We start from the raw sequence: 13,219 nt of genomic DNA on the forward strand, positions 1-13,219 counted from the left end.
CCACGGGTCGGGTCGTGACAAGGCAAGACCAACAGGCCCTCTCCCGGCAGGCTGCACGTGGATACAGGAAAACCGCAGAAGGAAAAGGGTGAAGAGGGCTGAGCAGAAGCCAGGAGGCAGGAGGTCAGCAGGCAGCTCCCCCACAGCGGAAGGGAAGGGCAGGGCCACCGGGGTGGGGGCCAGGCTGGCCGAGGGACAGGGCACTGTCGCCGCCCACCGCGGTGAGTGTGGCTGCCTGTGCACTGTGACCCGGGTCCGCCTCTGTGCAGTGTGGCTGGGCGGCTGCTGCGGCCCCGTCCCATCCTTCCTCGTTTAACTGGGGGCCCATGACGCATCTGCCCCCAACAGCTGGAGAAGGCCGGCCTCAGCTGCGTTCAGGAGGCTGCTCTAGCAGTCACGTCAATAGTACTAATTCCTGTGAAACACAAAGTCTGTGCTTCTGAGGCCGTGTGTCACGCCCTGGGGAGTGAACGGCAAGTGAGGAAGAGCCATGCGTGCCCGAGACAGAGAGCACAGTCGGTGCCTACACAGGCTGGGGACGTCGTGACGCCAGGGGCTCAGGCGGCAGTGGGCACACGGCAAGCACGGTGAGCCCCGGGGACACACGGCTTCACAAGAGAACTAACTTTCAGACTAAGGCACAAAGGCAGCCAGATGTGCCAGAGGCTGCAGACTGTGCGCTCACTCCCCGCCCCCCACGTGGCCTGCAAGCCCACCAGCCCAGTGGAGGAGCTCGGGAAAGCACCATGGAGCTGGCCCCATGTCCCCGTGTCCCCAATCGGGCTGCCCAAGGGGCCTGGCCTCACTGAACAGGGAGGGCCGGTTTCTTCGGCCGGTAAGCATCTTTCAATACTGAAAAGAGGCAGAATGAAATATGGAAACTTTTAAGAGAATCAAACAGTGAATTCTGTTAAGAAGGAGACCAGACATATTCTAAACATTTAATGTTTAAAAGAATTTGGCCTATTAGTAACCTTAATTTTAAAAGTATAATTAATTTATTTTCTGACTTGTGATTTTAAGTTGAAAATCTTCTTTTTCTTTTTCTTTTTTTAAGTGAAAAGAGGGGAGATAGACAGACTCCTGTATGTGCCCCAACCAAGACCCACCTGGCAGCCCCCACCGCCCACCCCGTCTGGGGCCGATGCTTAGACCAACCAAACTATCCTCAGCGCCCAGGGCTTATGCTCGAACCAATCAAGCCACTGGCTGCGGTAGAGGAAGAGAGAGAGAAGGGGGAGAGAAGCAGATGGTCACTTCTCCTGTGTGCCCTGAATGGGAATCAAACCTGGGACGTCCATATACTGGGCTGATGCTCTATCTACAGAGCCACTATCCAGGGCCAAATATATGAAATTTATAAATGCAACATGAAACATCTAAAAGTCTTCAAGTAACTGGTCTAAGCACTATCCAAAGGCCACTTGAAAGTGACTAGCAAAATCTCCTACGCTGCCCTGGCCAGTTGGCTCAGTGGTAGAGCGTCGGCCTGGCATGCAGAAGTCCTGGGTTCGATTCCCGGCCAGGGCACACAGGAGAGGCACCCATCTGCTTCTCCACCCCTCCCCCTCTCCTTCCTCTCCATCTCTCTCTTCCCCTCCCGCAGCCAGGGCTCCATTGGAGCAAAGATGGCCTGGGCGCTGGGGATGGCTCTGTGGCCTCTGCCTCAGGTGCTAAACTGGCTCTGGTTGCAACAGAGCGATGCCCCGGGTGGGTGGAGCATCGCCCCCTGGTGGGCGTGCCAGGTGGATCCTGGTTGGGTGCATGTGGGAGTCTGACTGCCTCCCCATTTCCAGCTTCAGAAAAATACAAAAAAAACCTCCTATGCTTAAAGAGCAAGCTGATCTATAAGAATTATGAAAGAACTAAGTTTTTGAATGTGTACACTAAAAAAGTCCTAACATTCTGTAAACTAAATAAACCCCTGAATAGTGATTTCTGCTTTAAAAAAGCTACCCTTCAAGGGCAATAAAAAAATACCAACCTACATCCTCCCTGATTCCAAGTCTTATTCTTTGTTGACAGACATGGAATTCCAAAAACCAACCCCTCCATTTTATTTTGATAGGAGCCACTAAAATGTTTGGTTTTGCAATGACACCTTTCTCTGATTTTTACTGTTTGTACAAACATATGGTAGTTTATTCTAAAGTTCCAGAAAGTCTGTAGACATTTCTTTATCCTCTCAATATACTGGAATAAAGTACAAGGTGAGGTGTAACCCTTTGTCCGGAGGGGAGACTTTTGCTCAGTCAGACAGCACTCCGCAGGGCTGAGAAGGCAGCCCGAGTTTAATTTCAAGCTCAGGATTCGCGTCAAGACAAGAGGCAGGTCAGACATGGAACACGTGAGAAGTACAGTTTAATTATCTGTGCTAGATCACTATCTCACGTCACAAGTACCCCATTCTCCCTCTGACCTACTCAGGGTCGGTGTGTGATTTCCAGGAAGCAAAGGGGGAAGTGTGGCGCCCTATGTCCTGTCCTACGCCCCCACTGCGCTTCCCAGGGCTGCACCTGCCTAACCCAGAGACTGTTCAGCCATAACACAATAAAGAAAACAAGAACTGTAACAACAACTACTATAAGCTTTCATGAGACACAGACAAGTCCAAATGTCCTCTGCAAAGGCAGATCTGTCCGAGTTCCCCCCACAACTCCTAACACCGAGCAACGAGCTTTGTACAAGTCTCTGAGCCTCTTCTCTCTCAGTTCTAGAACCATCACCCTACTCCAGGCCTCCGAATGACCCGCCTGAACCCACAGCTGCCGCTGTAACTCAGCCGAGCACCACGTCTACCTCAAGTGCCTTACAGCCCGTAGCAGCCAAAAGGGTTTAAATCAGAAGGATGCAGTTCAGGTCCCCCAACTGCCCGCCACTCTGATGTGAACAGTCAGACCACTGGGCTTCCCCAAAGGAGGCTGCTGGCTCCCGCTTGGGGCATTCCTTCAGGGCTCCCAGCATTCCGCCTGCTGCTCCGCCCAGCACAGAAGCGCGCGTTAACGCCGCTGCTCACGAAGCTGTGCACTAGGCACAGGCAGGGAGGGCTCACAACAAGAAACAATCCTTGTCCCAGTTACAGGTGCCTGATATCTGATAAATGAGAGCGCCACAGGGATGCCTTCAGGACCCCACGGTGACATGAGCCTAAGAGGACTTCAGCAAGTGCTGGACCCAAAGGAAATGTGGAGTTTAGACCTGTCCCAAGTGCTACTTTACACATCCTTCCAATCCGTCTTAAATTCCCTCTAGAACAAGCAAATGATCTAAAACCACTATCTACGTGGTGAGGGGAGGTAGTGGGGGTGAGGACATAGACTGCCGACCAGGAGCCCTAACTGAGATAACACAAGCAGAGCCGAGCACTGTGTTGTCCTAGAGGCGATGAGGAAACATCAGCTCCTTCCTCCTGGCTTTCAACTGCAATCTTTTTCAGTTTCCCCAACCTAACTGTAACCTGTTGAGGTACGGGAGAGGGCCTAAGACTTTACACCTTCCAATGGCTTATTCTAGAGTGCCTAGTTAGGAACAACTAAGAGAAACAACAAGTTTGGTGCCTCTCTCTCTCTCTCTCTCCCCCTTCTCCTCCTCTTCCTCCCGCCCCCCCCTTAAATCAATGGGAAATAATTAGAGCATCTAGTTAGATATACTGGGAATGGCCCAGAAACTCAACACATGTATGTTGAATATCATCTGACTTTAAAAAAAAAGCTACTATTATCTTTCAAGCTGCACAATTAATAGCTTCTGGCTCTTAGCTAACAGAACTGTTGCTCTGACCTCTGCTCTATGGGCAGGACCCAGGAAGCACAGGGTAACAGGGCTGCCTTCTCCTCATCCAAAGGTGACAGAATGAGCCACTCAGGCCGAGACCACCTGTTCTTATTTCTCAGGGCCGATGAGCTGCGTGACTCCCAATCTCCTGCCACAGGTAAGAGACGTGCTGTTGGAAGAGGCCCAGGGGAAATCACAGGGCTGTGCGCTGTAATTAGATACGGTCAGCACTCTGAGCTCGCTCCCTGCAGACAGTGGTGCCTGATAAACATTACATGCCACAGTCCGGCCATCTCTTTAACCGGGAGGCACAGGGTAAATGTTAAATGCCTTCTTTCTACAATCACGAGTGGGTTTACTCAGCAAGTGGCAATAAACGAATGAACGACACAGACATGACAGGTTCCCGGTTGCTGGGGACGCAGTGTCCCCCCGCCCCCCGCCGCCCCTCCCAGCCCCACCCCCCTCCCCGTGCATACCTCCTCGCAGACCTCACGGACGGCGGCCACACTCGGCGCCTCCTCGGGCTCCATGCCTCCGCCAGGGACTATCCATCGGTCCGGGTAGCGACTACTGCTCACAAGCAGCACCTGCAAGTCACACAGGTCGCACGGTAGTTAAAACTCAAAACACACATTCATCCAAGTTGAGTTTAAACACCAGAAAAGTAAAAAGTATCTAAGACCCCTTCGCTCACGCTTCTCTAAGTCACCTCTTGGAAGGCGGCTTTTGTGTCTGTTAGACAAGGCAGACCATCTGCCTCGTAACAGCAGAACGGCATCTGACCAGCGGCCACTCACGCTGTTCTCCCTGCAGGCTGCCACTTGTCCTGTCTGTCCCCTCGCTCCCTCCATTCTCTAAAGCCCTTTGATCAGAGAGCTGACAAAAGTAACAGTAATAAAAAGACCGTCTATGATGAGCTTGTGAGTCTGTGCCGCTGGCCCACGGGCAGGGCGTCCTCGCTGTGATAGATGCCAGTCCCGCACTCCTCCCCAGGTTCTCACCCTGTGTGCCCAGCCCCTGCTCCCCCAGGGGGCACGGGCCAGCACAACGACACCATGCACCCTAGAACCCAATTCTCTCATCTACGTGAGGAGAAATTTTTTTTCATCATGGTTTCAGCTGAGATAAAACTGGATTTTTTTAAATAGGAAAATTTATTAACAAATGAAAAGAAAAGCAAACAGACATGAAAATATGGATACAGCATATAGTCCACTAACTCAACGGCCCAGCACTGCAGTCAGGGCTGGTCCCTTTCTCGCCCCTCTAGGACAGGCGCTCCAAGGGGGAGCCCCTCTCCTCTGGGGGAGAGCTGAGTCGGGCATCATTTCCAGAACTCAAGGAATCCTCCCCACTCCCCAAACCATCACTTTCTGGTGATGTCTCTTGAGCCCCCAACCTTACCCCTATTCCTCACCCCCCTCGCCCCTAGCCCACGCCCAGCTCCTCACTTCCTCTCGGCAGCCAGCCCTCTCTGTGGCCCTCTCCAATGCCAAAAGAAGACTACTTCTCCTCTGGTCCTTATGGACTCCGCCCCGGACCCCAGCCCCCTCCTCCCTCTCCCCCGAGGTCCCTGCACCTGCGCACTAGAAAGTGTGTCCTTTCCTTCACCCTTGATCCCTTCACTTCCGACATCACAGACACTCCTGATGCCTCTCCACCAAGTCCGTGTCTGCCGGCCCGGAGGGGACCACAGAGTTACAGGGGGTACGGCCAGAGACCATACAGAGTCACCAGTGTAGACAGCCAGGGCCGAGGAGAGGCGTTACCTTTACAGTATGGTTCTCTACATGTATGGGAGTTCTGCTTTGATTAGTACAATGCAAAATAAGATAAATAATACAAAATCCACACTAGCTTTTTAGCTGGTATGTATATATATATATACACACACACACACACACACATACACACACACACATACACACACACACAATGTTGAATCAAAGGCTATTAAAAGTAAAATGTGGAAATTGTTATATTTTTATTTTATTTTTTAGAGTTCACAGAGCCAGCTGAGACTTTATTTTGGAAAAATAACTGGCACAAAATTTCTGGTGGACTGGTCCGTGGACTGGTGGTTGAAAAAATGCTGATCTATCTGATAAGGTGTGATATCCAAAACATATAAAGAACTCTTAACAGTTCAACAACAAAAAAGGTAAACATTGCCTGGGCTGTGGTGGCACAGTGGGTAGAGGGTCGACCTGGAATGCTGAGGTCACTGGTTCAAAATCCTGGACTTGCCTGGTCAAGGCACATACAAGCAATCAATGAACAACTAAAGTGAAGCAACTATGAATTGATGCTTCTCATTCCCCTCACCTCTTCTCTCTGTAAAATCAATACATGAAATCTTAAAAAAAATAAAAAGAACCATTTGTCAGTGCTCCCACTTAAAAAAAAAGACAAATATCATTTATCCAAACAAAACATACAAATAGCCAGCAAGCACATGAAAAGATGCAACATCACGAGTCTGTAGGAAATGCAACGTAAAACCACCACCATGAGATACCACTTTACACACTCACGAGAATGGCTGTCATTTTAAAAATAACACAAACTGACAGGATGTAGAGGAACTGCAAACCTCATACATTGCTGGTAGGAACGTAAAACAGTTCAGACTCTGTGGAAAATAGTCTGGTGGTTCCTCAAAAAGTTAAACATAGGCCCTGCCGGTGGCTCAGCGGATGGAGCGTCGGCCAGGCGTGTGGACGTCCCAGGTTCAATTCCCGGTCAGGGCATACAGGAGAAGTGACCATCTGCTTGTCTCCCTTTTTCCTCCCATAGCCAGTGGCTCATTTGGTTTGAGTGTGGCACCAGGTACTGAGGACAGCTCAGTTAGTCTGAGTGCTTAATTTTTTTAAATTATTTTTTATTTTTAATTACAGTTAACACACATTAGTGTTTGTTTCAGGTGCACACCCCAGTGATTAGACATTACAGAACTTACTAAGTGAAGGTCTCAATAAATCCTGCACCCTTCCGACACCACTCGGCGTCTTTAGAATTATTACTGACTGTATTCCCTGTGCTCTGCTTTACAGCCCCATGACTATTCTGTAACAACAAATCTGTACTCCTTTGGGAAGATTTCTTAAAAGAAATGACTTGAGTTTAATTCAAGCTCAAGAAGGACATTTATTAGGGGAAAAAAGTCATCAAAAGCCGCACTGTGTGACATGTGCTTAGGACACAAAAACGAGGCAAATACAGCCTCAGCCCTTGGGAAATTTCAAGTCCCGCGGATGTGACCAACAAGAAGTCAGGTGACCAGTTATACTTCAGTGACTGTGCCAGGGACCTTACTGCTCACCAGCTGTTTCATGTTCTTACCCACAGTGCCCGGCCCCCTTGCCGTTAGGTGGGGCCATCTGACTAGTGCTGACTCCCGGAATGAAGCAGGGAGAAGCCCATCGGATCTCTGTCTCTGTCTCTGTGCCCAAGGCCGTGGTGAGTCCCAGTTGGTGTAGCTATAATCCTGAGTCCCTGTAGGGAAGAGTGTCCCTGCGTGAAGCGGAGCCTCTGAAAATCTATGACTGACAGGCACGGTGACAAGGAATACACTGTTGGGTTGAAGCAGTGGGACTTAGGGGTAAACTGTTATTGCAGCATAACCTAGTCTATCTGATCAGCAGTGTGGGAGTCAGTGAAATGTCCCAGGGTGTTTGGCTGACTACCTCACACCCAGTTCCTACATGTGACCCTGAACCATATCGGTGGCCAATGTGTTTGGTGAGAGGATGAAAGAATGGCCCAGTGACGGAAAGAACCAACTGTTATTAAAAAGGAGTGCAGAGTACACACAGAAGGGGCTTCTCAGGGAGGCTGAGAAAGGGCCGGGCCCAGTGACAGAGAGTCTGGACAGCAGCTTGAAGGCAACGCTCAAGGCCCGGGAGTTAAGGGATGACAGCGCAATCTGGGTTTTAGAAACGTCACTTTGCCTTGGGCTGGTGACAGACGAGCGCAGTAAGAGAATAGGTTTCTGCAGGGAATTCAGGCTGAGAAGGAACGAGGGCAGAAGTGAGAGTGAGAAAGAGGTGACAGGTTTCCAGGTAGCAGGAGGAGAAACCCCAGGACTCAGTGACTGACAGGATGAGGGTTGGGTCAGTGGCGGAGACGCCTGCCCTCCCAGGAGAACGCGGAGGGGTCAGCAGAGGAGAGGAGCCCAGGGAGGCCGTCCTTGAACACAGGAATCTGCTAGTTTAATGAGATGTCCCATCCCGTTCTGTCCGGTTCTGTTCCGCTCCTTCCTCCTACCCTTGCTGTCACGCAAGTTTCCATCCCTACCACCAAGAACAGAGTAGAGGTAGATCTACTCCAGGCATTGCAGGTTATTAACGTTCTGGAAATATTTTCCTTAAAAATTATACTATGGGAAATCCTGATTGGCAAGCTATCTTGGACATATTACTAATTTCCAGAAAATTGCATGCGGTGACGCACCTAACATGACCTCACTGCCAACCCTGTAAGGCCCCCCTCACAGCAGCTGACGGCCCAACAGCCCTGCTATTCCTGCAGAGGGCTCCTCTGGTCCCCGCGGGCACAAGGCCCGCACGCTACCAACTCTGTGATCCGCACGGGCAAACTCTTCCTAATCATGTGTGGGCCCCTTCTTAAAAATCAGACCAGCATAATAACTGAATATCTGGACTTGCTTGGATCCCATATAAATGGCAGGAGTTTGCTTTTTCTTTTTTAAGTTTTTTTTTTTTTTTGTATTTTTCTGAAGCTGGAAACGGGGAGAGACAGTCAGACAGACTCCCGCATGCGCCTGACCCGGCACGCCCACCAGGGGTGACGCTCTGCCCACCAGGGGGCAATGCTCTGCCCCTCCGGGGCATCGGGACCAGAGCCACTCTAGCGCCTGGGGCAGAGGCCAAGGAGTCATCCCCAGCGCCCGGGCCATCTTTGCTCCAATGGAGCCTTGGCTGCGGGAGGGGAAGAGAGAGACAGAGAGGAAGGAGGGGGTGGGGGGTGGAGAAGCAAATGGGCGCTTCTCCTATGTACCCTGGCCAGGAATCGAACCCGGGTCCCCCGCACGCCGCTTTTTCTTTTTTAATGGACCAGCCAGTACAACTTCTTATGCACAATGAAGGACACTGCGTTTCAAGGCAGAATCAAGCTGAGTCTGAGGTGAAATACCCTGTTCAGCTTAAGTCAGTGAGTTATCACAGGGCCGAGCACCAGCAGTTTAAGTTCCTGGAGTTTTAAGGCCATTTTACCCACTAGCTATTTTTTTTTCCTACACAGGAGCTCAAAACACTACAATGCTAAAAGGAGGAATAAGTAGACATAAACAGTTTACAAAATGCCTTAAAAACATCCCTTCAGTTTATCGAATCAGGCTATTTATTTAACGACAAGAATTCCCTGTGTAGTCCAAAGAAACACCACCCTGTCCTATGAACGGCTGTTCTGACAGTTGTGACTGGGGGCAGCAAAGTAAGAACAAGAGAAAGGCAGTGACACACACAAGCCAATACACACAGACATGACTGTTTGGTGGGAGTCCCCGGACGAAGAACACTAGACTTCTTTTTTTTTTTTTTATTCATTTTAGAAAGAAGAGAGAGAGAGAGAGAGAAGGGGGGAGGAGCAGGAAGCATCAACTCCCATATGTGCCTTGACCAGGCAAGCCCAGGGTTTCGAACCGGTGACCTCAGCATTTCCAGGTCGACGCTTTATCCACTGTGCCACCACAGGTCAGAGAGAACACCAGACTTCTAAGTGAGAGTGCCCTGCCTTATTTTGCCAGATATTTTGCCCTGCCAAACTGATGTCTAAGTATTAAGATAAGCACACATAACACATCATACTGCCTGGTATTCAGTGATTTTTTAAATTTTATTTCTAAAAAGAAGGCTAAAGAAACCAGTTTATGGCCATATTTGCAAGTTATATAAAAATAAAAACAAAGACTGTTTGAATATAATGGGAACATCTGGCGTGTCCCTATTACACTTACCCCTCCCTCAGCTCTCATAAATACAGAAAGCAGACAGACCAATCCCAAGGGGACGTGAGTAATGACCTGGTGGGCAGCAAGACCCAGTGCTCACTTCCAGCCCGGCTGGCTCTTCACACACTATTTTAAATGTATCATTTCTACTTTTCAAGCAACCATGGGAGGCCGGTAGTCCATAATACTTGCCACCACAGCACCGAGGACACCGAGCCTTAGATGATCTGGTGATGTGGCAAAGGGCACAGAAAGGGTCAGCGCTGAGCCAGGACCGAAACCACGGGCTACATGCGTGACTGGGACCACTGAGCCACTAAGAGCCCGTTACATCCACAAGGTGGCTAAACCCACGTGAAACACCCTTTGAAAACTTAACTGCCACTAGATAAAAGCCACAACACTATTTTCCCCAGAGCAGGTATAATGAAAAGGACAAGATAAAGAAGTTTCATTCAAATCAAGGATTTCAGGCACTTCTCAGTTTTCTCTCCCACGTGCAAAGTATCTCTTATTCATTAGGTCATTCCTGGCAGAGCTGTTTTCTACACAGGGGTACTCCTCTGTATCATGCAACATTTTTACACTTTCTTTTCTGAAAATGTTTATTGATACACATGAGAAAATGACAACTGGCTGACCAGGCAGTGGCATGGTGGATAGAGTACAGCCTGGGACACTGAAGACCCAGGTTTGCAACCAAGGTTGCTGACTTGAGTGCGGGCTCACCAGCTTGAACATGGGATCACAGACACGACCTCATGGTTCCTGGCTTGAAGCCCAAGGTCGCTGGCTCGAGCAAGGGGGTACTGATAAGGCCCCAGTCAAGGCACATATGAAAAGCTCAATGTACAACTAAAGTGAAAGCAACTAGGAGTTGATGCTTTTCACCCTCTCCCTCCCTTCCTGTCGCGCTCTCTCTCAAAATTAAAAAAAAAAAAAAGTTTTCCAACCCTTGAGCTAATAACGGGCCTGAGAAACCACACCATAACATAACACTGATAGAGTCTATTATGGAGAAAAGGAGATTCTGGGATAATCCCAGAACACTTTCTGAAAAAATTCTGATTTATTTATTTTAGAGAGAGGAGAGAGAGAGGTGGGGGAGGACTGGGAAACATCACCTCATAGTAGTTGCTTCTCGTATGCGCCTTGACCGGGCAAGCCCAGGTTTTCAAACCAGCAACCTCAGCGTTCCAGGTCAGTGCTCTATCCACTGAGCCACCACAGGCCAGGCAGTACCTCTTAAACTTTTAACAATTTCATCATAAATTTGTCTTTCAATGGTGCTTCCAAGTATCTGAAGAATGAAACAGCCTTACAACATCCCCCCACTAAAGTATGTAGAAAACAAGGCCTTTTTATCCATGAAACTATAATGAATTATAATTTGGCATTTAACAACAGACTGATCTAAAATAAAAACTTTTAAGAGAATATTTTTAAAAAATTACCAAAATCTCAAAACAGGTTTTCTAAAAATTGAGGTGAAATACAGATAACATGAAAGTGACCATTTTTAGGTGAAATTCTGTGGCATTTAGTGTGTCCAGTGTCGTGAAACCACCACCACCTCTAGTTCCAAAACACTCTCATCACCCTCCCCCCAAAACCCCATACCCAGTAAGCAGCTACCGTACTTCCCCAGGTAAAAGGCGCTCCCATGTATAAGACGCACCTTAATTTTGGGGCCCAAAATTTGAAAAAGAAAGTGTATTACATAAAGTCATTGAACTCAAGTTTTTATTTTGTTTTGTTTTGGTTTTTTGCACTTTTCCGAAGCTGGAAATGGGAAGGCAGTCAGACAGACTCCCGCATGCGCCCGACCAGGATCCACCGGGCATGCCCACCAGGGGGCGATGCTCTGCCCATCTGGGGCATTGCTCTGTTGCATCCAGAGCCATTCTAGTGCCTGAGGCAGAGGCCACAGAGCTATCCTCAGTGCCCGGGCCATCTTTGCTCCAATGGAGCCTCGGCTGCAGGAGGGGAAGAGAGAGACAGAGAGGAAGGAGAGGGGGAGGGGTGGAGAAGCAGATGGGCGCTTCTCCTGTGTGCCCTGGCTGGGAATCGAACCTGGGACTCCTGCACACCAGGCCGATGCACCACCACTGAGCCAACTGGCCAGGGCTTTGAATTCAAGTTTTATTCATCATAAAATTCATACAACTCCTTATTGCTGTCAAAACTCCCATCCATTAGCTTGTCTTCCTCTGTGTCTGGTGACGAATCACTGTCTTCAACAATGAGAACAAAAACAAGCCTGAAAAAGTGGGAAATGCAAGTAAAAATAATCTACAACTGCTGTATAAGACGCACCCAGTGTTTAGACCCCACATTTTTCGAAAACAGGTGCATCTTATACATGGGGAAATAGGGTACTCCTCAGCCTGGACCCCCCACCTCTAGTCCCTGGTGACCACCAATCTGCTGTCTTCATCTACAGATTTACCTATTTTGCATATTTTATACAAACGGAATCATGCAAGATGTGACCAAAGGTCTGGGTCCCCTCACTTGGCATTTTCTGGGAGTCACCCATATTGTAGCATGTATCAGTACGTCACTCCTTACCCAGCTAATAACGGTCCATTTTATGGATAAACTACTATTTGTTTATCCACTCATCGATGGGTATTTGATTGTTCTGATCTTTGGCTCTCTATGAACAGGTAAACACTTGTGTACAGGTACTGGAGGACCTGTGTTCAGTTCTTCTGGGGATCCAGACACCCAGGAGTGGAACTGCAGGGTCAAGCACGCCTCTGCCTTTAACTTCTGGAATAACCACCAAAGTGTTTCCATTTGACTAAACCATTAGACATTCCCACTAGCAATACACCAAGTACCCAATTTCTCCACATCCTCATTAACACTTATTTTCCATTGTTTTATTAAAGCCATCCCAGTGGGTATAAAGTGTTAAAACTTATTTTTAAAATGTCCTAATAATTACCTAACTTATGAAGGAAGGTAGAATGCTTGATCTGTAAGAATGGGAAATATTAAACCAATTTCTTCATTCTCTTTCCTCCCCACCAATCCCTAGAAAACTCAAATAAGACTTTTTCTCACCTGGCTGGGTAGCTCAGTGGACAGAGTCATCCTGGTGCGCTGAGGTCGCAGGTTCAATTCCTGGTCAGGGCACGTATGAGAAGCAATCAATGAATGCACAACTAAATGGAACTAAGTGGAACAACGAGTTGATGCTTCTTTCTCTCTCTCCCTTCCCCTCTCTCTCTCAAATCAATGGGGGGGAATTTTTTTAAAGATTTTTCTGCCAGAATGTAAGTAAAATTGTATTGGATATCAAGAGAATTGAGAAGACAAGCCACAGACTGGGAGAAAATATTTGCAAAAGACACATGTGAAACTCCTCATATCTGAAAGTTCTGGCAAAGATGGCGGAGCAGGTAAACATCAAAACGACCACTAAGTTAGGGAACCGCCATCTCTGAGAACCACCTGCAGACT

At 48.6% G+C, this 13,219-nt stretch overlaps 1 protein-coding gene across 2 annotated transcripts in view; it reads right to left on the bottom strand.

The window, feature by feature from the left end:
* NUDT3 (nudix hydrolase 3) overlaps positions 1-13,219 on the bottom strand; it is a 78,324-nt gene that overhangs the window by 34,658 nt on the left and 30,447 nt on the right. The window contains exons 1-2 of one of the 2 annotated variants that reach the window (XM_066280142.1): positions 12,821-12,876; positions 4,254-4,364 (exon numbers count right to left, since the gene is read on the bottom strand). In XM_066280142.1, the coding sequence (XP_066136239.1) occupies positions 4,254-4,364; positions 12,821-12,850 (141 nt within the window). In that variant the 5' untranslated portion in view covers positions 12,851-12,876. Of the gene's footprint in view, positions 1-4,253; positions 4,365-12,820; positions 12,877-13,219 lie in introns of those variants that run through there. The other variant, XM_066280056.1, reaches the window with a different exon arrangement.

The sequence above is a fragment of the Saccopteryx bilineata genome, chromosome 1 (assembly GCF_036850765.1).
Source record: "Saccopteryx bilineata isolate mSacBil1 chromosome 1, mSacBil1_pri_phased_curated, whole genome shotgun sequence".
Taxonomy (NCBI): domain Eukaryota; kingdom Metazoa; phylum Chordata; class Mammalia; order Chiroptera; family Emballonuridae; genus Saccopteryx; species Saccopteryx bilineata.